This window comes from Syzygium oleosum, unplaced genomic scaffold (genome assembly GCF_021117445.2).
Source record: "Syzygium oleosum isolate NSW1041296 unplaced genomic scaffold, Sole_v2.1 Sole_v2.07, whole genome shotgun sequence".
In the NCBI taxonomy this organism is placed as follows: domain Eukaryota; kingdom Viridiplantae; phylum Streptophyta; class Magnoliopsida; order Myrtales; family Myrtaceae; genus Syzygium; species Syzygium oleosum.
Genome location: NW_026607491.1, coordinates 7843584 through 7869137, shown reverse-complemented (window position 1 = coordinate 7869137; position 25554 = coordinate 7843584). Strand labels below are relative to the sequence as shown.

Below are 25554 nucleotides of genomic sequence, written 5' to 3'. Positions count from 1 at the left end.
AGATTGCTGTGCTCCCAAAGTTGTGGATATGGTTGATGAAGATTTCTGCGTGGTCGAAGGTCAGGGAGATCGTGTTTGCTAATGAAGAGCTCACTCGCCATGGAGAAGGAAGAAGAGAGATAAAAGATTTGGGCAAAATTTTAATTTTTTTTATTCAATTCGAGATCAATCAACCTCTACTCTTCAACGAGGCAATGATACATATACCATCATTCCCGGATAACCTATTTTTAATGCCTTTTTCTTCCCAAGCCAATGAAGTAGATCAATGCATACCTAATATGGTCACTTTGCTGATTTCAGAAAAGATTGAATATGCATGCATGCTTGAGCACTCGGTCCTTGTGAAGTTTGAGCTGAAACACTCGTGAACTCATAGACAGTCCACCGCCAAAAAAAAGAGCTCTCAATGTAAGCAGCAAAAAGAAATAACAACATTTCATTCCGCCCCCTCCCGATACAGAAAAAGGCTTCTACATCACAAAAAAATTTACATTGTCCGAATGGGACAAGAATCGAGGCGACTACTATCAACTTACAGACACTATAACCGTACTTCTCGACAACATTCTTGACGAACAAAGGGTTAAACAGTGGGAAGCAAAAAGATAAATGAATCCGAGAAAGTAAAACTCTCTTTTTACCTCGTGTAGTAAAGAAAGAGGAAAAATTGCGACTTCTACAGGCTGAGGTCACGGATTTTTGTTGGATCTTCCCCCAGTCGAAAGTTTACGCGTGTCATCTCCCCACGGCCGCTCGATCATGTCCTAATAGTGCTATTCAGAAACACCCCTGTATTCAAGGGGCCGAAGACATATATATACAAATGATGTATGTGCACCCCATGCCTAAATACTCTCAGTGGCACACATGGCTGGAACAGGAGCTTGGACCCGGTTCTCCTCGCATCTTGGTAATTTGGAGGAAACCGACTACCTAGACCTGGTGTAAGTGTACGAGAATAATACCTATCATATCCAAGCAACAGAACCCCGATCTTTGGTTACTTGCGGTTGTGGACGCCCTCTAGTTGGTGTAGGAGGTCTGTTAGCATTAAGCTCCTGATTGTTTTGACAACAAGAAGACTTGTAAAAAACTAAACGGTATTTGCTAAAGAGGAGTTTTTCAATATAAGTTACAAAAACAAGCAATAGAACCTGCATCCACGTATCTTCAGTCTGGCATTCGGCTGATGCTTCTGGGAATGAGCTCGCTGGTGGCAGAGGATGGATAAGCTTAGGGACCACAACTAGATCTCTGCCCAGTACTAGGATGGCCCCAGCGTTATTTGCAGTACCTGTAGACAGGTCAAGAAAATTCAGAAACACTAAACTATTTGCATAGCCCCAGGACCAGTTTTGACTATGAAGATCTCGCAAGGACAATGTACCGCAGTAATTTGTTGCTGAGAATAATGTAATTAGGTGACCTTGGGCGAAACGCTCAAAGCCATCCATCACGCATTCGTGAGCACGTACAATCAACTCAAGATCATTGTTGTTGCAAAAGTCCATCACGCGATCCGGCTGCGAGAAAATTTTTCAGTTGTGCCCAATCTTATTCAATTTGTAATCGGACTAACGACACAATCATGAGACTAAACAAGGGTAGACACAATTGAATACTTCCAAATTGGCAAGAGACGGTTGGCTGTATATGATCCAATTAATAGAATATCATCCACCAAGCGGTCCTCATTGCTGACCACCTTATTTTTAGAAATATCTTCAGAGTGGGGGGTTAAAAAGAGACGCCAACTCTAAATTAATATATACATGATATGATAACTCGAATAAAAAAGTCCAGTTCCTCCCCAGAGCAAGAAGAGCAGTAATTTTAACCCTAAAATTGAGATTTGGCCCCAAGATTTAAAATAGATGAATAAATAAAACCTCAAAATTGAGCTGCACATTATCAAGATATAGAAACATTACACCACAAGCAGCAACTTGCAATATCAAAACTAGGAAATCTAGCTCTAAAGCTACATGCAGATACATAAGCAGATCTGAGGTTCATTAAAAGTTTAAATACAAAGTATTAGTTAAACAAAACAACCTAGAGGCTCCATAGCCTAGATCACTTCGCAGTTCAAACTAGAACCACACTCTTCCCAAACCTTCGCATATATTTGCACTTCTAACATCAAGAAACATCATGATCTGGGCGGAAAATACCGCATGCCGTCCCCGCTTCAGCAGAGATTTCATTGCAAGAAGTAGCTTGCTAAAGCCGACTGTCTGACATAAATTTTTTAACGATTGGAAGAACTTAAATAGTTGGAGCACTTTTCCAGTTACAAGAGCGTAAGGATTGTCTAAGAAAAGGTAATGCTGGCAAATAGTCATCAGTAGGAGCAATAACAACAGCATAGTCGAATTGTGCCCAAAACCACCATCCCTTATTGGTATGTCTTGATTTATATCATGACGACTTACTTCATTTAGACATCTTCCTTCGCTAGGTTTGTAATCCATATAACATTTATTTTTCATGTAAATTGTAAAGCCATCCCATACAGTTCACAAAAGAATGAACGGCTCTCCTTAGGAAATTGCTGAACACCAGAGCAATAGTTACTCTTCTTTAGATTTAACTAAAATGCACTTTCTTTTGGGAGGGAGGTTTCACCAAGGGATGGTTGATTGGATTCCAATAGATGCTTGTGCAATTTGTAAATATGAACAGATCTTGCACACGACTTGTCCCATAAACTAGCAAATCCAAATTATAGCTGGATTACAGCCATATTACTCACAGAGCAGACAGGCCTTCCTCGAGAAATCAATAGCCACGGAAATTTAGCAAAGTTAACCAATATGCACTTGCTTATCAAGACTGGATATTGTCAAAATAAAATATTTCTACTAAAGCGCAAATTTCCACATAATTACTGATTATTAAATTACAAGAAAGTGATTGTACAAGACTCGTTTACGCTTTCAAGTCCTCAAAGTACCATATGAGATGCACATTGAATGATGCAAAACAGCTCGTTTGTACAACTCCAGATTTTTGAAGTGTTTTTAACGTCCTCTTCTAAATAGTCTCTTCAAGTCATTGAACCCCACTGATCATAATAAAATTGCAGAAAAGAAAAAACGACTCACCCCAAAAGTGACCAACCCTGGACCTCTGGCATTTGGCCTAAGTCCTTCGACACCATCATTTTCTGTGGGATCAGACCTAGGGTGTGATTCAAATATGTTTAACCCAGTGTCAACAAAAATCTCTGTTTAATCAACACTAAAAGAGATGGATCAACACTAACCATAACAGATCCATGAGAAGGATTGAGCCCGCTTCCATGGTTATTGGCCGGGGAATATTCTCAATTTGCTCAACATAATTTATGGAACGGCCAATACCACCATGCATACAAAGGATTTTGTTTTCAATAAGGGCTGCCAGAGGAAGCCAATTAAATAAGCGATTTATCCGATGCCAAGCCCAGATTCCGTCTCTTTCACCCTATTAGACCAAACACATTATGTAACTAGAAGTGTACTGACGTTTAAATAATTTCTATATGTTCAAACTAGTTACCAGGCGCTCAATGCACTCAATCCTGAAGCCAAAAAGGGCATTGATATCTGCAGCTTCATGGTTGCCACGAATTAGATGTATATTGTCCGGATATTCAACCTGTAAGACTGATGTAATTTAGCTAATTCTGAACATCAGTCTCCAGCAGATAATCTTGAGTGTCTAAACATAGATTTCTTAAAATAATTCATACGATAAAAGTACCTTCAATGCAAGCAGAAGACTAATTGTCTCCAGACTGTGTTGGCCACGATCAACATAGTCTCCCAAGAAGAGATAATCAATGTATCTGGCATAAATTCTAGTAAATTAGCTAGCAGATAGCACAAAGACGAACTATAAAGTTCTATATGGTATGGTAGACACAAATAGATTCCTAGCATAGAATAAAGAAGCTAACACGAAAATTCTAGCAAAAACATCAGAAAAGGGTAAAGGAGTGAATCTCCAATATTTTTGCTGGGAGAGAGGCAATTTCAGCACATACGACTGAAGGAGAAGAATTTTTCTTTTGAGTCACTCGAGACGATAGTTTTCTTGCAAGCAGAAAAGGACTGGTTACAGAAAGGCTGGTGTCTTCTCATCTTTAAGACCTCCACAGTACATTGGCTGCAACATGGATACATATAGCAAGTTCAAGAGAAAAGAGTTTATCGACTTTTGTGTTGTACTGCAACCTTCAGCAGCCAATGTATTTTCTCCAATAGTATTATAGAGACTGCCAAGACAGCCAACAGACAGAAACTTTGACCATAAACATCAAAATGGATCAGAACTCTCGATCTGGATCCCTAATCAATTAGTTGAACCAACCGGTTTGGTCTGATTCAAACCTTGGTTACAAACCCAGAGCCCAATAAACCCCAAAATGGAAATGTGATGAGAGCCTCTAAACTTTGTGTAAGGAAGGAAATCAGTTCTAAACCTTTTTCTTGTGCATTACAGTCCCAAAATTTTGAAATGTGGCAATATAGTCTTTCCACTCATCCCTTTCTTGACTTTTTCCCGTGGAAACCTTGTAATGCTTAGGAGGCAATGGTTGCCAGGTAGGACAAATCAGAGATGGAATGAAATAGGGCTACAAGGCAGTTTTTCAAAGCGGTATAGAACTGTATTGCAATAATTTAAAAAGGTTTCAGAATTCAATATAATTTGTTAAAAAGGTTTGGACTGCCAGTATTATTACATGAACAGGGACTGAACTACATGGAGGGAAACATGGACTTTTTTAATATACAGTAGAAAACATAGATAATTCTAACAAGATTAGCAATTAACTTTTCCTCTCATTCTGTGACAAGACTGAACTTGGATGCATAAATTGCAGAGGTTGATCTAAACATCGTTCTGCATGTGATAGATGGCACTTTCACAAATGTAGATTGTATATTGAACATGGTCAAAATGCAGATCATAATTGTATATTTATTAATTGTGTAACGCTTACGCAATGTCCCCAGCCGCAGAAGGGGAACCGTATTCATCAAATAGGCGCATGAGATCCCCAAATTGTCCATGAAGATCACCGAATATCTTCACTGGAGCCTTTAGCTGTAAGACACTGGGTTCAGCAGAAAATATTCTCTCAGCGCAGTCACAAAGTTCTTCTATTTCATTGCAATCTAAGAAAAATTGCCGGCAAACGGGAGGCTTCCATCCACGAGGCTTCAAAAGATGTGCAATGACCTGAAATCAGAAAGAGACAAAGAATGATACTGCCAACAAAATATACAATAGCTTTATGATAATCATATCAACTTTAGATGTCTTAATACCATTGACCAAATTGGGGACATCCCAATAGCCTTCCCAGATCACGGAAAAGAGGATAAATTGACCTTAAAAGAGAATATATGAATGGAGCGAAACTAAATCTGATGGCATGTTTCATTAACCAAGAAATATGGGGGGTAGTGAGATTCCATAGCCAATTCTTTTGTGTACTAGTTCCCCAGACATCTAATTGGCAACTTACACAATTGACCGCTAACAAGCACTGCCAATTGGCCAGACACCAAAAAGGTCCATGTAATGACAAACCTCCTTAATATTATTAATATAACAAGTATAAATACTTAGAAATGTTGGAAATTTTCTTAATCCCCATGGACGTTAATTACCTAGATTAGTCTTTGCAGAGCTATGAAATACGTTGTTACTGTAGCAATTAACCAAAATCTGCAATAAACCATTCTTGTACCATGCAATTGTGTCTATTTGTGTGACAAAAGAATAAAGATGCTAGCACCGAGTAACAAGCACTTCTTCCAGACCTTTTTAGGCACATTATTTAAGGACATCTGAACATCAAATGATTTCCTTGCAGCATTTGTGTTCACTGGAATCTGCCTGCCTTCTTTTTCAAACTGATCTACTGGAAATCCTTTGACAGTACTACCAAGAGCTCCTTTAGCCTCTGCGGGTAAAACAACCTGTAAAGCATGGAAGAGAGACATTGGATGTGGTCAGGTACAAAGATTTTACTCCATGTTTTCAAGATGGATAACGTATGATTCAGTATTCGCATGGTGGCGATACTAACTCATTGATGCAGCTGACTCCAGCTGCAGCTATGCTATTTAACCTAGCAGAATCAGGCAGCATGATCAATGGAAATACCTGCTTTTCGATTGAGGTAGTCTCTGCCCCACCATCCCTACCTGGCAATTCAACATTTCCATTAGCTTGTCGAGCTTTAGCAGCAGCTAAAGCAGCACTGATAGCCTCAGCTTCTGCTGCTGATGCTTCAACCAAATATTCGACTCCCTTGTTCAACCTCCTATAAAGTGCATCATGAATGTTTCAAAATGTGTAGTAGCCAAAAGATAGAATTGACTGATTCATAATCAAGATTAAAATAAACAAAAAAAATTGCACTAGTTTTAGTTTACCAGGAGCCCGATAACATGGCATGGTCAGTCTTCCTGTCAGTGTACATATCATCATTTTCAATTGCAGCTGCAGCATGTGATCCTGCTGTTGCTGTATCTGCAGCAGCTAGGTCTTCAGCAACAAGCAGGTCATCAAGTAAAACCCCTGTCACACCAACAACCAATATCACTAAAACACCTGCTACTATGATAAGTTCACTTGATGTTCTATGAACCAAAACTCACAATTCTGACAATGCAAAGCACAATGTTAACCTGTAAATGCAAAAAGACGTGAATTTTAGCATGCTACTCAACTTTTGGGTTTGTTTAATGGGCATTAAAAAGACAGAACTAACATTTGTCAGATAGGAAGTGACAACTGTAAAAAATTACCATACAAAGGTCAAAACTTAGTTCATAATACGACAAGTGCTGCGGCACAATGGTTTACAGAAAAAGATGATAATACGGGATCATGACCTACCACCGCGTAAACCACCGTATACATATACCAAGTCACCAACAGCAGCAGCCGCGTGCCTGCAACGCCTCATCAGATGAACTGCATCATCCCCTCCAGCTGCATCAACAGTATATCTGCCTGTTCTAGGGCTGGTAACAACAGACATTGTATCACACCAAACACCTGCTGCAGTATCCAACACTGAAAACAGGAGGAGATACATGACAATAAGAATTTTAGTGGAACACAGCCTCGCATGGATGCTTGCAGTTTCCATCTCACTAAAAGTGAAGTCTACAGGCTAATTGCAAAAGTTGAAAGGATGTGAAGCAAAGTTGCAACTCACATTATCATGGTCTCCTTTTGTTTCTTTTATTTTCTTTTTGGCGATTTCCCCAACTTCCCCTTCTTAATGATAAAGAATTTTAAAATTGGGAAGGTAGTTTCACATGACTCAACTAAGAATATAGTTCCCATTTGTCTATAGTCAATAAGCATTCAGGCAAGATCTTGCAATTGAGAGAGAGAGAGAGAGAGAGAGAGAAGTTTTAGGAGCTCAGGTTTCACTAGTTGAGGGGTTTCAGTCAACAGTTATAAAATTGGAAAATCAGTCACCAGACAACAACGAGAGGAAACTACGATGATCGAAATATGGAAGACTAGTCCTGTGTTTTCTAGCTTTAGAACTTCCTTTTCGTTCGATTAAAAACCAAGAGTGAGTGAGGATGAGACGCCTTTGAGAGAGTAAGAATAAAGACTAAACAGCATATCTTTTGCTGTACTTCTAATAGTATAACAAAACGGGAACACAGTAATTCTGTATGTTAGATAACGGATATATAAAATTGATCACTCAAAGGGTGTAGGTGTAATTTCCCAAAAATGGAGATTCGAAATGTCATTAAGACTCATAGCACACAACGTGAACTAGCGAAGCAAGTAAATCAATAGCCAGCGAAATAGAAGATAACAAGCATAATCATTCGATATCACACTTGTTGACATCAATATATTGAGTGTATTTTGAATGTCAAAGATCACATCACGTTATGATATAGTGACTTAAATGAAGTACCTGCAATGCTTGATGAGTCCTCAACCATGCGTCCGCCACCAAGTGACCCACCAGACACATGAAGTCGTGCGTTAACAAAGGCCTGAGAAAGAAGGATAGATGAGTGATCTTACTCAAAAAGACAATCAGCATTTTAATGCTAGATAATAAAAAAAGGTCAGGATATAACCCACCGCTGCATGTTGATATCTTGGAGATGGTGAAACACCAGGAGCAATTGCCCATTCCCATCGTCCATCTCTATGCTTGGCAAGCCCGTAGGCACTTGCTAATGGCTAGCAAAAATCGAGGAACATCAGCCAAAGCAAAAACTAACCACTTTTACAATAATTCACAGAAAAATATAGCACTTAAAAATCATTAAAAAGAATCCATTTGTTAAGGTTTTTCAAATTAAATTCACATCAACAGTTGTCAACATCATATATAAGTCAATCTTGGAATTTACTTGGAGAGAGAATTATCAGGATGTCCCGAATTGCTCACATTCACACAACATGCATGCATCCACGACAATGAATGCAGCTCCTTGATTTGCCATCTAAAGTTGTATAACTTAGGAGAAAATTATGGGGATAAAATACCCATCATAACTCCAACAGTACTAGTATTAATAGATGAAAATCCGCTCCCATCATCTCCAAAGATTTCATTCTGCTCGCAGCTTTATAGATTTTTATATGAATTTGGCCCACTAATAGAATGAAGTAGCATCATTGTCCCCAGAGAAGACCATGACCACAAGAGATGACAACAATTTAGGCAGAGAGAGTCATCATCATAAAGGATGCATGAAGGAGCAAATTTTAGTGACTAACTCCCCGATAGGCCAGTTTTTCGAAACTTATGTTAAGAAACATGCAAAAGCTAGAAAATGAGCAAGGAATTGAACTCACAACACCACTGGTATCCCGCCCTCCACAAAGTAGAAGAAGACCATCAGAGCGTGCACTTGCTGTTGCATACCTTTGGGACAATGAAACTAAAATAAGGATAAAAATTTCACCAATTTTCATGAATTATCAGATGATGAAATAGAACATGTCATAGAGAACAAAACAAAAAATAGTCCACGTCCAAATGAAAATATTCACAGAACTTGATGAAAACAATCATTTGTCACAGTGATGGAAAGAAATATGGGATCCACTTCAAATCATAAAGTCCAGGCCATGTAGTACCATATATGAAAGATACAGGTTAAATCTTTATGATAGAAACAAGGAGAAGAAGATTGTGCAAAGTAAGTAGAAAAGGATTGCACAAGATGCAATCTTCCCATTAATAGTCATGCACATGAAAGCTCATGAGCTTAATTCTATTCATCTTACTCAAGGTTGGAGTCGGAATCTCAGTTTATTGTGCAAAGTAAGTACCAAAGGATTGCACAAGAAGCAATCTTCCCATTAATAGTCATGCACATGAAAGCTCATGAGCTTAATTCTATTCATCGTTCTCAAGGTTGGAGTCAGAATCTCAGTTTATTGTTCATTTTCCTCTACAAGATGACTGAAAGGTGGACATCTCTTGTTATTCTATCTTCTTTCTCCTTTTGTTTTCTAAGCATTGACCAAGTGGTTTCCAAGGAGGAAGGGACCGCTTGTCATTAAGAGGGTGCATTCAGACCTTCCCCCCTCCCTTGGATATCCTACTATGGCAGCAGAGGAGATCCTTGTCAGACACCACTTGGACAAGGCATCTTTAGGCTTCACTTAAGAGATCTCCCGCTCGGCTACTCAAATTATGAGCATGGAAGATATTTAAAAGAAGAAAAAGTAAAGAACCCCCTGAACTCAAACTTAGAGCCAGACTTTAGCTTTGGATTGTGTCATGAGACACCATTCAGGAGCTTGCAGGATTCCAAGATTCTTCTTTTTTCCTTCCAACTTGAGGGTTTACTACTTCAAGTTTTGCAGTTAGAGAACAGAATTTCTAGGGTTGCCGTGATCTATCTATGATCTGTCTTGATCTTGCATTCCAGAGGCTTACCCCTGTTGACATTGTCCTTTTTCCCCTCTTGCTAGCAAGAGTGGGGGCAATCATGACACTATTTCTCACTGAGGAACAAATATGTAAGAACTCAAAATCGAGAGTGCACCATTTAGCTCAGTCAAAGATCACTGACATATGTGAAAGAGAGAGAGAGAGAGAGAGTACGTGCATGGAGGTGGACCCTCCCCTTCTGGCTCCAACTTACGCCATTCGTAGGGTTTGGCAGCTGTGTCCAGTGCCCATACATCAGCCAAAATTCGTTTCCCTGGAAGATGAAGCCATGGTGTCTTACTTGCATAATTACATGTGCCAAAAACTCAGCATTCATCAAATATATACTCATTAAAATCAGAATAAGATACAGAAATCCTAGCCCATCAAGCTTACCATCAGTTCCACCAATTGCCATGAGATACCTTTGGCCCACCAGAGCCATTACATGACCATAACGTGGACCAGGACCGGGGCCTTGAGTAGCAACTCTTACAAGAAAAAGAAGCCAGTTCAGACAACAACACGGTTCACATCATTAACATTGTATTGCAAGTCCTCAAGTCTTACCTTTGCCATCGCGGTCGGTGATGAGTGAGGTCAAGAACATGGAGATCCTCGGCTGACAGGCCATCTGGACCAATGCCTCCCTGTTAAATCAAAGATGTAACATTAAACTGGCTGCATGGATGGAAAAACAATGTGGAAATAATGAAAACGAGCAGAGCACATAGTTACAACTCTAGTCAGTGTTGTGCACAAACCTGAATAACTACCATTGTACCCACCGCAGTGGCAACATGAGCTGCCCTTGGTGTTGGTGCTTCTCCGAGAGGAGTGATCCTGCAAAAACGGGTTCATATCTTCTTCTTCAACATAAATTCAACTCCAAGTAGAGAGAACAATAACATCATCAGGATTATAGACTCACTTGGACCATTTATTTGTCAAGATATCATAACAGTGAACATCAGCAGCGGCACCTGCTAGTCCTGCAAACAAATCAAAAGGATTTGGCACCGTGAGGAATGTCATCCTATTGAATTGTCGAAAAAATCCTTCCAAGTAGCAACTCAAACACGTATAACAGCTGTCAAATCAACATCTCCACCCCCACGAACACGTGGTGCTTAAGCTAGATGCATGGCCAAACACCTAAAGAATCATACAGTTTGCACTCACATTTCCATAATAAAATTTAACACGACACTCACGAATAGAAAGTTCAATTAGTTGACCAGGAAGGGAAGCAAAAACATGCGCAATTACTCAACAATAGGCAACTCTTAGAAAAATTCTCATTCATGATCCTAAAAATATCCACTTCCTTTTTTGACCCACCTAAATTTTCCACTTAACTTGGTACTAAAATGCCATTCAAATTTACTTACATCGAGCAATTCTGTAACTCCTTATTTCTGGTGTATCATTTCTAATCAAGCAACAGAACAAGCAAGCTGCGCCTCGATTGCAGCATGTCACAAGTAGTAAAGATATTGCTAGGTATTTCAACTAATTATCTACCATAATTTTCATCACAGTCGGTTCAATTGGTTAAACATCAATTAGACACCAAATACAAACCCATGCATGCCCGTCCCGGCATCACACGTCATGAACTAAATAAATTAACATAGTAGCCAATAGTTAAATCAATGGAAGGAAGATCACGTACTGATTCCAGCACCTCCACCTCCAGGAGATGATGGAGGCCCCGAAGCTGCAGGATTACCCTCAAGCGAAGTGGCGCCCCCGAACATTATCAGCCTCGGTCCTACGTAACCCAGCGAGCCCTCCTCTCCTACTGAGGCAACCGCAGTCAATGTATGCCCGCACCTCGGCCCCGGCCCGTCTTCCTCTTCCTCTATTACCGTGTCCACCGCCGAATACTTCGGCGCGTGCCTCGGGCCCGCCAGCTGCGGCCCCGGCAGCAGCTGGAGCCGCGGCGTCCCCGGAGACCCACCCCCGGCACGCCACTGCTCCTCCAACTGCTCTCCATCCGCCGCCGCCGCCGGCGCCCCCGCCGGCGGAGGCCAATCCCGGCCGGGATTCTCAGCCGGGGGATCCTGACCAGCCCCGGGGGACATCGGAGAGTCGCCTTGCATCGGTCAATCCCAATCAATCACCAATCTTGGACCCTGAAACTGAACGGCAAGAACCCTAGAAACCCGCATTTCCGATCAACATTCCGATTGGGTTGGAAGAATTCGGACCCTCAAGACTTCCATCGGAACACGGAGGACCTCAAGAAACGGGGCGAACGACGAAACGGGATCAGAATCCGAGACGAAACTTGGAAATTTCCGCAGGGGAAGTTCGATGCGCCGATGGGTATTCGTCAAAGTCGCTTCTTTATTTCTATTCTCTCCCCCCCCACCACCCACCTTCTCCCACCCTCTCCCTCTCTCTTCTCTCTCTCTCTCCGGGCGTGTCTAGAGAAACTCAAAGCCGGTCGAGGGAATACAAAAGTTGGCGATGGGGGACGGCAAGAAGAGCAAACAAACAAAGGAGCCAACACAGGACCAAGAACGCTTCGACGGGTCTATCTCTCTCTCTCTCTCTCTCCTCTCTCTCTGTGCGTCTCGGAGCAAGAAAGAAAATGATAAAGAAAGGGGGGTGGTGTATACTTCGTGGATCGTACTGTCGTGGCAGTGCATGCAAGAAAGTGGTGTATCATAATGCTCTCCCCTCCCCTCCTCCTCCTCCATTAAAAGCAGAGTCACTTTCGGTCCCTCGCATTCGCTCCTCCCTCCTTTCTTCTCTTTTTTTTTTTATTTATCATTTCCCTTGAATTATTATATGTAAAAATAATTTTAAAAAAATAGCTCCCCTTTTATGAACATTGCTCTCTATCTCTCTATTGGGTGGAGGGAGGGAAGGAATTCTTCAACGGGGGAGTTTTACCGCCGCAATTTTGACCCCCTGTCGAGTTGCCGTTAGTTCCTTGCGACGATTCCGAGGAGCCCCATTCGGGGTTTGACGGCGGAAGCATGCCTAATCGAGCTCCGGGTCCAACCGTAACATTAACGACTCTTGACGGTGTTTCCAGTTTTCTCCTCAGGCAGAGGAAACGTTGATGCTTTCGGTTTGTCTGAGTCGTGTTTTTGGGATCGCGATCGTCACATCCCAATTCGCTCTTTCAACCCTTTCATGCGGTCGCTATAGAAACTTCGCAATGCCGCTCGCGCGCTTCTTGAGCAGCTCGAACTCGAGCTCGACCGGAGAACAACCGAGGCGATTCCAGATATTGCCAGAAAACGGGATTTCAAAACTCACGATTCGAAAGTTCGTTGGTGATATGCATCCGGGCCGGCAGTCGGACTCGGCCATACCACGCAGGATGGACAGAAAAATTTCCAGCGGAGTGCCATTTCCACAAAACTGAAAGCTATGTAAAAATAATTCACCAAACCAGAGGTACACGCACTACAAAATAAAGATGACAAGTTACATTATAAGGACTCCCATGTTTGAAGGATGCCTTGCCTGCATTCCTCCAAACAAACAGATACAGCCCGCCATGCCTAATGCCATAAGACTAGAGCAGCTGACGAAATCCTACTCTCTCTTATCACCGTACCCTCCGGCTGACAACCTAGCAGCTGACGAAAACAGCGCATGCCAATGTAATGTGCGGGGCTGCCCGATGTTGCGAAGATAAATAGCAGCACACGGTGTCCTTAAAGACGTGGAGTTGATCCGGAATTCCAACAAGGCCTCTATCCAGCCACTACAGGACCTCCATTCGCTGGGTTTTGAAATACTCTTACGACAGGCATTCCATCTCCGTTGTCGTTCCCAACTCTCCAAGAACGGTCTTTCTTCCTTTGGGGCTTTCTATGGTGCTTGTGAGACGCATTTGGCTTTTTCACGGTTACCTTCATGGAAGATAGCCCATTAGCCACGTCAAATGAACTCAAATCATCAAGTACATGATCAAGTACAGGGCCAATTTCGCTTTCATCCTCATTATCTGATGGATTTTCGTTGTCGGATGATTCTGATTCAGCCACTTCACTCAAACTGGGTTCCGCAGCATCTCCATCATAACACCCTTCGTCGCCCATCCCAGGGGGCATTTCGTAGTGAGGTAGCTTCCCATCAATGTAATCTTTCAAGATTTGGCGTGCAGCTCGGGTTTCATCAGGCAAACCACTAGAGGCAACATAACCTCGAGAGGCACAGTAAGCTCTCAGAAATTCGGAAGCCAGGGGAGGCCGGTCCTGTGGTTCATACGGCTTAGGTTTTGGCAGACTTATTTTATATACATTCTCAATGACATGTCTTGGGACTCGATTGGCCACTACTTGCACTGCCTCTCTATGTTCGGTCATCCGATCAATGGGCAAGACCCCACAGGCAATCATCTCTTGTCTTGAGCTAGAAAAAGACGGGAATACTAATCCAGGGCAATCACATAGAGTGAGCTCATCAGATATTATCAAAGTCTGGAAATGCTTGGTCTTCCCAGGAGTAGAGGTGACACCTGTCCGCTTCTGACCAACCAAAGCATTAATTGTTGAACTCTTCCCCACATTAGGATATCCAACGAAACCAACAACAACAGGTTTAGATAGGTTGTCTCCACCAGCTGAGTGACCATTCGAGGGACCTGTACTGCTAGACCCTGATTCCCTTCGCAACTTGGCAATCTCTTCAGCCTCAAACTGTAAACGAACCAAAAGCTCTTCCCTACCGTATATTTTTGTACTAGGGTCATCCATCTCTTCCTGATTATTATTTTGCGTTCTCCAGGGGGCAGCTAGCTTTTTCCCTTCCAGTGTTGCAGAAGCAGCTTTGGCAGACCAGAATACAAACAAAATCTCATGAAGGTGGAAAAACTTTGCCCACTTCTCCCTGCAGAGATAAACAGGCAATGAAAACTTTACAGAAGCTGAACACAGGAAATATTTTCCGGCTGCATCAAATAGGTGACATGGTGTGTACCTCACGGAAAATGGCAAGAGATCTGCCTTGTTGACAAGAAGCAATGTCCTTTTGTACTTGTCAGTTTCTTGAGCATAGGCCTAAATAAGAGCAAAACCCATGTTATGCTAAGCAGTAGCACTGACTGCTCCACCATTTCACGGGAAAGCATAGTTTTCCAGCATGTTCTCTCAATACAAAGAAGAAAATCGTTTGCAACCAGCAGCAACACATAAGTATAGCCCATCAACCATACACTACACAAATATGAAGGATTCCCTCTTAGACTAAAATAAGCACTTCTAATAAGCAATTTTTATAATTAAAAAAAAACCTTTTATAGCTTGCTAAAATAATCATAAGCACATGAGACTTGGGAATAAAAGCAACAGAGAGCTCTGAGTATAAGAATGAAAGCAATACCCACCTCAAGATCGGCACATCGGTAGAACAGTGGATCTCGAGCATCTACAACCATTACAAGCTGAATGGAAAATCAATATTAGCATCGTTCACAGGTATCAGCACTACAGTGGCAACTCATGATGAACCATCCATTTAAATGAATGGAGAGGAAGGGAAAGAGATGCACCAAAGCAAAGGCACACTCCACAAAAGTATGGAATTAGTAGTCTTGATCCAAACATAACCGTCACCAGAAAACTACAACTTGATAGAGAACATAGAGACTTGAGAATACGATTATTATTGCCTCCAGTTCAACAGCACTTGCTCCACCAAACAACACTAAATCATTCACTAATGTAGTCGTGCAGGCTAAATAAGATTCCGGAAAGATGTCAAGATAAGCCACCATTTCTTGATTAAACTGATATTATGCGTTACCTAAAATATTCTCATCTCGGAAAAAAGAAAAACTTCATATGAGCAAAAAGCTATTTGGACGGGAGATCTTCTGGTAGAGTGGCATGATCTTTAGATATGTAGGAAAGAAGACAAGATTTTAATCTATCTTTGTTATTTCTTAGGTTCACAAGCAGCAATTATCTAGACTCCATTCTTACATGGGGATAGGGGAAGAAAAAGAGCTAGAGGTCATTAAACTTCATTACGTTGGATCATAATCGTACAAAGTGTACATGCTTCCAAGTTCTAGTCAGAGTATGCCCCAGACGAAGTCATATAATCCTCATCAAGCACCTACAACTCTAACTAAAAGAGTCATACAATCCTTTCACCTTCTACAACAAAGACAGATGCGAAAAGAAAAAAAGTGAAAATGCCCATTTCACATTATCAAAAGACAAGCTCACCAAATCACTGCGTTCAACCACACGCCAAAGTTGTCTCCAGATATCAAGGTTCTTCTCAAATGGAGTAAGAACAAGCATTTCATTCTCCTCAAGCCTGAAACAGATTCAGTTCAAACAAACATCATTTAGCATGCATACCCAGCCATTAATCATAACTGAGGAAGAACAAAGAGGGTTGAATCCAAGAAAACGAATATGCATGCATAAATGAGTTGGATGAAAACAACCCCCATCTTCAAATGCAGACGATAATCATCATAACCATCCCCTCCCTTGGATAATGAACTTAAGCAGGTAATATTAGTCATACCAGGATATATGCAAGAGTTAAGTAACTTCAAAAGCAACCCAAAGATTTGGTTCACTGAATCTAAGACATGGTTGGTTCGACGCTCCCTGCTCTACAAATATTTAAAAACAATATTTGCAGAAAACCTATGACCAGAGTCTGCTGGAGACATGTCTGACAACTGCAACCAACACTAAGCCTTCTCCCACAAGGCAGGATGCTTAAAACTAAACCAAACTTACAACACAACTTGGGAAAGAAAAAATCACACCCCGTTCTACCAAATGCGTTGTAAAAGAAATTCGAGATTTGAATTTTCAGTTCCATTCGAGGCACCGATCCAACTTATATTCATCATTTTCAGACATAAGGTAGGAGACTAGCATATTCATTTCAAAACCGACTCATAAGTTTATTTCCCCTTGAACCTGAAGTTGTTCCTCATGCTACCGTCATCCCAAAGGAGGACCGCTTTTTCATTTTCTTTAAAGGCATTTAGAGAAAATGATGCTATCACTTCAATGCAAAAATTTTCTACAACATACAAAGAAGTAATCACCCTACGCTCCAAGAGACACAAACAGACAACAAGACGAAAACTTACCTCGCAAGGCTTCTACGCCAAACTAAGAAAGCTTGTCTTTCATTGGTATCAAGCTCTTCTACAGACATTGAAGCGCTCCATGGTGGCCTATAAGAGAAAAAGACATTCTGTATTAATCATCTAACACAAAGTCCTACTATAATATTGATGTAACAGAAAATACACACCTTCGTGGAATGCGGAGGCTACTAGTATGTAGAGCTTCCTCTTTCCTCTGTTCTTCTCTCCTCTTTTCAGGAGTCATACCAATGGTGCTAGAACCAGAGTCCCTATCAAACAGAACTCGCAAAGTGTTAGCATCAACAGAACACGTGATTCATCAATAACTACCCAAGAGCATAAACAATTGCCTCAAAGTTACGCATATCTTGTGGCAAGCAAGAGGAAGGACATGAACAAATTCGCCTAAGATCATAGTCGGATGTGATCTCACTCTCAAAGAGAATTGGAAGTTCACAGTAACAGTAATACCCAGAAATCAAAACGAATTCAGCAGGTTAAGTAGATTGACAATTACTTTTGACATGCAGTTACATCAATATTTTGATGCTTCTATTCACCAGACAGGGTATTTTCCTCGAGTAACTTGTAATTGCGATTCCTAAGATATATACATAAAACGAAAATTCTGACTACCACATAAGGCTCGATCCTGCATACAGTCGACCACCAAGAAGAACTACAATACATCCTCAAGACAAAAACCAGCATATGAAATACTGTTTCGACCGTGGATTACACATCCGATTGCAAGAACTTGCCGGGTCAGGCGACCACAGGCTCGCTCCCCGATCAGATGTTCGAGTCCCACAACGCACAACCGCCCGACAATCGAGTCGGAACACGCCCAATAGAGCAGCATCGATGAACAAAAGAACACAGTTTCGCAGGCCAAGCCCCAAGCCAAACTACACGAGTCGCTCCACATCCCTCGCAAGCCCGACCAGACAGGAAAAACGTCGACGGAAACCCATGTTCACAATAAACACCTAAACAACCTAATACAAAACGATGTAAAAAGCACTCGCACTCATGCGAGAGCTCAAGGCAAGCGGAGGGAACGAAAGCCGGGCAGGTTAACTCAAGCCGAGAGACGGGGGGCGTACAGTCTGATAGGCAGGTCGGGGCAGGAGCGGGCGGCGGCGGCGGCGAGGAGGAGCTCCGCCTCCTCCTCGCCCTGCTCGATGACGGCGTCGATGTTGCTGACGTCGGTGACCGACTCGAGGACCTTCTTGCTCCGGTAGGACCGGCCCTTCTCCTTGGACTGCTGGATCATCTGGTTGTGGTGCCTCACCAGAGCCCGACCCAGCCCCGTCTTCTCGTTCTTTCCCATCTGCGAACGACGAGCCCTAGCTTCTCGGGAACCGCCGCCGCCGCCCAAACGTGAATCGGTGGGTGCGATCGAATGAGTCGCGGGAGGAAGAGCTGCTTGCTGCTGCGGCGGCGGGCGTGGACGGAGAAGGAAGGCGACGACGGCGTCTGCGGGTTGTGTTTTGTAATTGTGGTGGGCAATTTGAAATCGTTGCTCTTAGGTAGACCATGAAACGGGCAGGTGGGTCGGATCGGGTCGAAAATGATCCGACCGAATTGACTCGTTTTCGTCCGATAAAATTTACTGGCACGTATCCGATCCAAAACACTTTTATATTTAACTCAATTTAGGAAATGAAGAAAAGCCCATACTCAAATTTAGGGGCTAATACTAAGAAAAAAAAACACAGCAAATTTATGACAATTTTGGCTTGAATTTTGTTTTGTCTCGATAAAAATTACTAAATTTTACTCGAGTCTCAAATTTGACCCCGTTAACCAAAGGCTTGAGATCTTGTAAATTGTTACAAGCACTTTGGCACGACACAGTTTTAAAATCTCCTTTACTATACTTCCCAACAAAATCCATTTATTGATATCCATCACTAGAGACTGATATATTAAATGAGATCGATTGATTAATGTCCATTCGACGCAGACTTTGAAGTTTCACAGGAAAGGCTTGGGCTTGTTTTAGAAAAACAGTTATGATCGTGAGCTTGGCGTATCTCGTCCATGACATCTCTCGATGGGTGGTGGTCCACAACTTCATATTACGACAAAACAATGGAGCCTAGCCGAAAATATTCAATCTAGAGATTTTTTATCTTGCCAGTGAAGTGAATGAGACCATGAACAACTTTACTGTTATTCTTCAAGCCGTAGCTTAGAAAATAAGATAATAAATAGTGATTTAAATAAAGCTAGCAGTGGATTTATTGCTGAATTACGTTGGACAATTAACAATTTCAAATCAATATAGCTAGGTTTGGAATTTAAGTGAAAGTTAATAATTTTTATGAGATAAAAAGGTCCAGATCAAAATGATCACTCAAGCTAAAGTCAGTATTTTTTTTTAATCATACCCAAATTAAGGTGAGTGCACGGAGAAAATAGAGGTGAGCTGGGTGTTAGATATGTAAATAAATTGTGACAAGAGATTTTTTTTTTTTTGGTCGAAAAGTTGTGAGGAGAGATTAATCAATTGATTTCATTTAATATTAATAGGTGCAAGACGAGAGATTTGAATTCAATCTTGAAAAAAATCTTACATAGAATAGTGAAAAAATTCCAAATAAGGGCATGAAATGCTATCGTTCTCTCAAATAAGACTTGAAATTGACATTGTCTCAAATAAAAAGCTAAAGTGTCATTATTTGAAAAGTTAGCCTTATCTCAAATAATGACTTGAAGTGGTCATATTAGTCTCAAAAAATGGTCGACCTTTCTGGTTAAAAGGCATTTTCGTCCTTTATTTTTATTTAACTTTTTTCCTTTTTCTATTTTTTCTTTTCCTTTTCTTTTTCTTTTCCCACTTTCCATTGTCGATGGAGGTTGCTGGACTTAGGCAAGGTCTGCCCTCACCCACCCAGCCCAGGCGAGGTGACCTTCATCCGATGCTGGCAATGGCAGCTCTTGCCTGCCTAGGCGAGGGTGACCCTCGCTACCTTGCTCGACGCGGGCTCTCACCCGACACAAGGGCAGCCCTCACCTAAGGCCGGTGAAGGTTGCCAATGATGGCCAAGGGAGAGAAGAGAGGAAAAAAAAAGGAAAATAAAGTAAAAATATCAAAAAATAATAAAATTATACTTAAAATTTTTTTGACTAAAATACCCCTTCTCCGATGGCCGGGATAGTCACCAGCTGCCTAAAAGTCCTTATCTGCGACAATTTGGCCACTTCAAGCCCTTATTTGAGACGATTTAACCACTTTAGGTCCGTATTTGAGATAATGTCAACTTTAGGCTTTTATTTGAGAAAATGATAACACTTCAAATCCTTATTTGAAATTTTCTCTAGAATAATCAATAATTATGTCAACTCTTCATACTCCAATTTTGTCAAATTTGCCTCACCATATTGTAACAGTGCATCTTAGCATTGACATGGGCCATTTCATGAAATCATTTCATAAACAATTAGGGTCGAAATCTCTCATAAACATTTTTACTTTCTATATATACTAAAGATTCATATGAAAATATAGAGGTAAGAAATTAAAATTTAGAATTTTTTAGACACCATAAGAAATTGAAGAATAAAGGGAAAATGGTACAAATAGTTATTGCACTTTCGCCCAGTGTGCAATGTGATTCATAAACTTTTAATTTATTCAATGTGATTCGTGAATTTTTTATTTATGTTCAATTTAGTCACTGGACTAAATGAAAATGTTTAATATGACTATTCCATTGATTCAAGTTTAGGGATAATATTAAATATTTTTATAAAGTGCAAAGACTAAAATGAACATGTATCAAATATTCAGAGATCATATTACTTATTATGATAAATTTTAGGGATTATATTGAATAAATTAAAATTTAAGAAATATATCGCACGTCGAGCTAAAATTCAGGAATCATTTGTGTCAAATTTCGCAAGAATAAAAACGGGGTGCCTCCAGCCTCACGTGCGGCTGCAGACGAAGCAAAAGAAAAAGCAGATAACAAACTTCAGAGCCGAGGACTCCTTTGCCCACTCCGACAAGTCTCTTCTCCTTCCTCTTCCTCTCTCTCTCTCTCTAGCGTACTCACAGAGCGACGTACATAAAGCCTTTCCATGGCGATTGATGGAGCCTTGGCAAATTGAAGCTCGACCCAATTTGGATGGGAGCTCAGAAAAGCATCCATGCCGGCAAAGGTCCTCTCTTGCCCATGTTCTTGTTTGTGTCTTCTCTTTTCTTTTTGTTGGGTCTCCCTCCGGACGAAATTCACGTGGGCTCGAAATGCTCGGGAGAGATGGAACCGGGGTCGTCGAGCACTGTCTTGTTTTCTTTTTTTTCTGGGAAGTAAAGGTTGTGTTTCTTGTTTCTTTGACTCTTTGTCGTCACATTGTCGCAGCCAAGATCGACGTTAACGTCGATTTCTCTCACAAGCTGTGCGCTTCTCTGATGCTTCCCTCGTTCAGGTTCTTTTGGCTGCTCTGCTATGATTCGTTGATTTTTCTGGTGTTTTATATCTACTTGTTTGGTTGAAAAGAAAATGTGGGAAGAGTAAGAGTAAATGCGAGACTCCAGAGAAGAGAATATCAAGATCAACTTTTGAATATGCGAGAGGAAAGCACTTCGCTTTTGCGCAGAGAGAGAGAGAGAAGCACTTCGCTTGCTGGGTTTTCTTTTTTTTTCCCAAATGATGCTTCATTTTCGCTTTGTTTCATTGCAGGGGTTCTCAGAGTCCGCTGTCACTGATAATAGGGAGGTAAAGTTTCTGGCTATTATTTCTGTTTGATTCCCTACTTGGACTCCGTTATCTGTATTTGAAACTTTTCTTTTCGGCTTTTTTGGCGTTATAGTATCTTTATTAGCTTTATTTGTTGGTTTTAGTCTTTGCATCAAACACCCAAACCTATTTGGTGGGAGTGAGAAGCTTGATGTTTCGTGGGATAAGGGCCTGTATGATTCCAATGCATTGATAGCTTATAGGAGGCCGCGACCCGAATGGCTTTCTCAGCAGTCATTTGTAATTCAGGTAATTTGGTATGCATTTCCTTTTATAAACCTAAAAAAATGGTGCTTTTCTGTTAGGAGGTGGGTAGATGCTCATGTAGAGTTCTAAACTAGTTGCATCTAAAGAGAATATCGGATTGATATGGTTATTCTGTCCCAGCATTCTGTTTCACCTGAGATTGGGGTGCATGGTACGCCTACCGATAATTTCTCACAATCAGGGAGTGGAGGTGTGAATCTGTCGCAATTCTCGGTTGGACTGGATCTGACAGAGCCTGCAAATTCCAATTGGAGCAGCACAACTAGTATCAGATTTAAGGTCGGATTTATACCGTTGCGATCAAACGCAATCAATCTAATTTGAGCATCTGTGCCCTGATACATTGATATCTGTTATTCAGTCATCACTGTTTTTTCGTCTGAGAAACTAATTATTGTAAGTTATGCAGCATGTTCGGCCTCTAAACGATGATGGTCGCTCCATAAGCAGGGATCTTGATGGGCTACCTGTCACTTGCAGGTAACTCAGGCTTCTTACACAAAATCCTCAGCATTATGAATCATGCTCAATAATGTCTCGGTATTGCCTGAAATGCAGTGGGAGTCCCCACGACAGTATGGTGGTTTTAAAGCAAGAATCTCATTACGCAAAGGCAAATGATCACAGCTTTTTCCGTGTAATGTATCTTTGCTATCTGGAATTTGAATCTGTCCAAATCTTATGCTCGAGTTTCAAGATTGTATCTGAATTTTCTTAACATTTAATATTTGTGTTGCTGCTGTCAGATTAGATTTCAAATAGAGCAAGGAATCCCGCTTCTTTCCAGGTGGATCATATTTAATAAGCTCAAATTTGTGGCATCAAAGGGAGTCAAATTGGGCCCTGCATTTCTCTTGACAAGGTGATTTGATCTACTCAAAAAGATGCATTGACCAGTCAGCATGTCTTTATTGGGGCTTTCACTGGCCATTGCAAAATTCCTTAAATTGTAAAGCTAGGTGGTTAAAGAAAAGACTATCAAATGGAGGCAATTTAGTCTTGGAAGGAGAAAATCTCAGCACTACTTGAAAGAAAGAAGCATAAGAGAAAGAGTTATTGGTAAATTGGATTCCAGAGTGCTAAGCAATTTGGTTATCAATACAAGTCTCAAGTTCAATATAGAGAAGCTGTGAAAAAGCTTGATGGATTTTTATATAAACCTTCATTGTGGAAGCATTTGTAGATAGGTTGGAAGTTACAATTACAAGTAGGATAGCAGCAGTGTCGACATCAAATATGAGATTGAAGGATGAGCTTATAGTTAAAAATGAGCAGGCACTACTGACTGTACTTTATTGCCTGACTAGTCTTGAAGTCTTAAGATCTTGGCCTGCTGTCTTAGGATAGTTTAGGTCATAACATATAACATGACATTTCCAATTGCCACTCACTTACCACTTGGACTGACAGTTTGACAGGCGGTTCGATTGTAGGAGATATGGCTCCATATCAAGCATTTGCAATTGGAGGTCTTGGCAGTGTGAGAGGATATGGTGAGGGCGCAATTGGAGCTGGGAGATCATGCCTGGTTGCTAACAGTGAACTAACAATCCCTCTGGTATGCTTTAGCACCGTCATCTTACTCGTATCTGAATGTCAAGACTTGCATCAAGTTCTTATTACATTCTCTCTGACTTCATAGTATAGGCTGCATGTGTAAAAGTTCCACATAGGTTGTTTTCTGCAATGCTCTTACATATGCCAGAATGGCCTGCTTGTAGTGTTTGTTCCATTTATAGTGATGCATCTAATTATGCATATATTGTGAGGGCCTCAGCCAAACCTGGTTCATGTTGGTTGATGTCACTAATTATGTTGCTGAAATACCATAATTGGTGGGGTGTTTTGTTGTGCTTATTTTCTTCTCCAAGGTCAATTTATCGCATCTTGCTTACTCCCCTTAAGTGGTTTGTCTACTTTCTGAAACTGGAGTTTATTCTTATTATTTTTTCTCTACCTGGATTTGCCTTTCTTGGTCTCTACTTTCTCTCCAAGCCTTTTTCTTCATAAATCAGTATTCTTCTATCTGCACTTAAGCCTTCACCAGCTTCCACTGTCATCTGAAAGACTGAAACTGTCTGTTATGATAATTTATGGGAGAAAATACATTGGCTATATTCATTGATGTTGCATGATGCAAATAAAGTGGGGTTGTGGAAAATCTTGGATTTCTTTCAATACTTGATTAATAGAATCTTCAATCGTCAAATGGATCATCTTCATATGAAGATATATCTTGTGTTGGCTATGAATTTATCAGAACAAGACGCTGGACGGTGCAATATTTTTGGATGGCGGGACAGATTTGGGCTCTGGTCGTCATGTACCTGGTAACTTTCATTGCCTATTTATTGACAAGTAAATCTGTGAGTGGCAAGTTAAAAACACTGTTTTTCAATGATAAATTCTTGTTGAACAGATTTTTGATGCATTAATGTATATCCGGTGACCTCATGAAGTCCTTCATTCTACCTATCATCATATTGACCCGACAAGCCGCACTAGTTATTTTACAAGTGGAGGCTTGCTGGAAAGCTTATGATCATTGCTATAAATCTTGAACTGGAGTAGTCGGTTCTTTGCAAAGGGCGTATCCTTTGCTTAACAAGTTCCCATTTAGTTGCACCTTTCGAGGGGGAGGGGCAATTGGTACTCATGGTCAATACTCGAGAAAGCACCAAAATATTGTAATATTGTTGATTGGGGTGCATGTGGAATTTATACCTCAGACATGCAGTCATTGTTTGATATCGGTTGCAGAGAGAGTGTAATTCATTTTGGTATTCATTTATCTGTTGATTCTCCTACCTTATTGACATTGTTCTGGGGTTTCCAGGAAATCCATCTCTCAGGCAGGGAAAACCAGGCTCGGGAATTGGACTTGGATATGGCCTCAGATTCAAGTCTCAGTTTGGTCATTTTCAAATAGATTATGCCATCAATGCATTTCAACAAAAAACTGTCTATTTTGGCATCAGCAACCTCGCTTCTTGACTGCTTTAACCCTGGAGGCCTCAAACACCATTTCTTCTGCCTCTTATTTAAGAGCTGAAGCTCACTGACGGCGGTCCTGCTCAACTCTGGACCTGCCATTTTTGTCAGCATTCCATTCGATAGTTTGGACATATCGGGAGTAGAAGCTGCAAGCACTCAATCGTCTTCAAATTTAGAAAATTAACAAAGTGAAAGGGATGAGCATTTTTTATAGAGAGGAGCTAGAGCCTGGGTTCTGGTTCGATTTTCTAATTCTTATACGTCTTATGATTTCCAAAAATGAGATTCAAGTGAGGCTTACCAAGGAAAAAGTTGTGCACTCTCTTATTTTCTTTTCCATTATGAACTTTATAACAAGGTTGTGATAAAAAGGCTGTGAAATGGGCGAAATTTCGGGTGCTCCAGAAATGTTACGTCTCTTGTTTCCTTAACTAACCATTGCCGAAGCAACAAGTAACACGAATTTCATTATTTTTCTTGAAAGGAAAGTATCTTCGAGGGGAGAGTAA

General features: G+C 41.0%; 3 protein-coding genes across 4 annotated transcripts; 1 reads left to right on the top strand and 2 right to left on the bottom strand.

Annotated features, from left to right (window-relative positions):
* Positions 1-412: 412 nt before the first annotated feature.
* On the bottom strand, positions 413-12633 carry LOC115675993 (serine/threonine-protein phosphatase BSL3-like). The gene is made up of 21 exons (XM_030598829.2): positions 11616-12633; positions 10872-10932; positions 10705-10783; positions 10511-10590; positions 10337-10431; positions 10115-10214; positions 8854-8923; positions 8131-8232; positions 7958-8039; positions 6904-7083; positions 6438-6582; positions 6166-6325; positions 5820-5978; positions 4994-5232; positions 3751-3835; positions 3547-3645; positions 3272-3471; positions 3111-3186; positions 1391-1526; positions 1158-1297; positions 413-1061 (listed from the first exon to the last, which is right to left on the bottom strand). The coding sequence occupies exons 1-21, from the start codon at positions 12043-12045 to the stop codon at positions 972-974; spliced, it is 2808 nt and encodes a 935-aa protein (XP_030454689.1). The 5' UTR covers positions 12046-12633; the 3' UTR covers positions 413-971.
* Positions 12634-13310: 677 nt separating this feature from the next.
* LOC115675984 (GTPase LSG1-2) lies at positions 13311-18531 on the bottom strand. Its single transcript, XM_030598818.2, has 7 exons — positions 18140-18531; positions 17201-17302; positions 17034-17120; positions 16141-16234; positions 15294-15350; positions 14888-14967; positions 13311-14797 (listed from the first exon to the last, which is right to left on the bottom strand). Exons 1-7 carry the CDS (start codon positions 18364-18366, stop codon positions 13660-13662), a joined length of 1785 nt encoding a protein of 594 aa, XP_030454678.1. The 5' UTR covers positions 18367-18531; the 3' UTR covers positions 13311-13659.
* A 2476-nt stretch (positions 18532-21007) lies between these two features.
* On the top strand, positions 21008-25445 carry LOC115676683 (outer envelope protein 39, chloroplastic). 2 transcript variants are annotated; one of them, XM_056312892.1, is made up of 11 exons: positions 21008-21206; positions 21407-21473; positions 21728-21763; positions 21889-22033; positions 22172-22330; positions 22461-22531; positions 22610-22688; positions 22798-22913; positions 23462-23609; positions 24312-24381; positions 24471-24637. In XM_056312892.1, exons 1-11 carry the CDS (start codon positions 21173-21175, stop codon positions 24476-24478), a joined length of 933 nt encoding a protein of 310 aa, XP_056168867.1. In that variant the 5' UTR covers positions 21008-21172; the 3' UTR covers positions 24479-24637. The 2 variants fall into 2 exon arrangements, with proteins under 2 accessions (XP_056168867.1, XP_030455509.1); XM_030599649.2 differs by lacking the exon at positions 24471-24637 and adding an exon at positions 24888-25445 and having other exon boundaries at positions 21010-21206.
* The last annotated feature ends 109 nt before the right edge of the window (positions 25446-25554 follow it).

Bases quoted from the DNA above. Each gene is read 5' to 3' on its own strand.
- LOC115675984 (XM_030598818.2), bottom strand. From the start codon at position 18,366: ATGGGAAAGAACGAGAAGACGGGGCTGGGTCGGGCTCTGGTGAGGCAC. The intron at 17,121-17,200 runs GTGTGTATTTTC...TTTCTCTTATAG, and splicing joins AGCCTCCGCATTCCACGAAG to GCCACCATGGAGCGCTTCAA. The intron at 16,235-17,033 runs GTAAGTTTTCGT...AATCTGTTTCAG, and splicing joins TGGCGTAGAAGCCTTGCGAG to GCTTGAGGAGAATGAAATGC.
- LOC115676683 (XM_030599649.2), top strand. From the start codon at position 21,173: ATGGGAGCTCAGAAAAGCATCCATGCCGGCAAAG. The intron at 21,474-21,727 runs GTTCTTTTGGCT...GTTTCATTGCAG, and splicing joins CTGATGCTTCCCTCGTTCAG to GGGTTCTCAGAGTCCGCTGT. The intron at 21,764-21,888 runs GTAAAGTTTCTG...TGTTGGTTTTAG, and splicing joins CTGTCACTGATAATAGGGAG to TCTTTGCATCAAACACCCAA.
- LOC115675993 (XM_030598829.2), bottom strand. From the start codon at position 12,045: ATGCAAGGCGACTCTCCGATGTCCCCCGGGGCTGGTCAGGATCCCCCG. The intron at 10,591-10,704 runs GTTTGTGCACAA...TTGATTTAACAG, and splicing joins GTACAATGGTAGTTATTCAG to GGAGGCATTGGTCCAGATGG. The intron at 5,979-6,165 runs GTATTTCCATTG...CATGCTTTACAG, and splicing joins CTACCTCAATCGAAAAGCAG to GTTGTTTTACCCGCAGAGGC.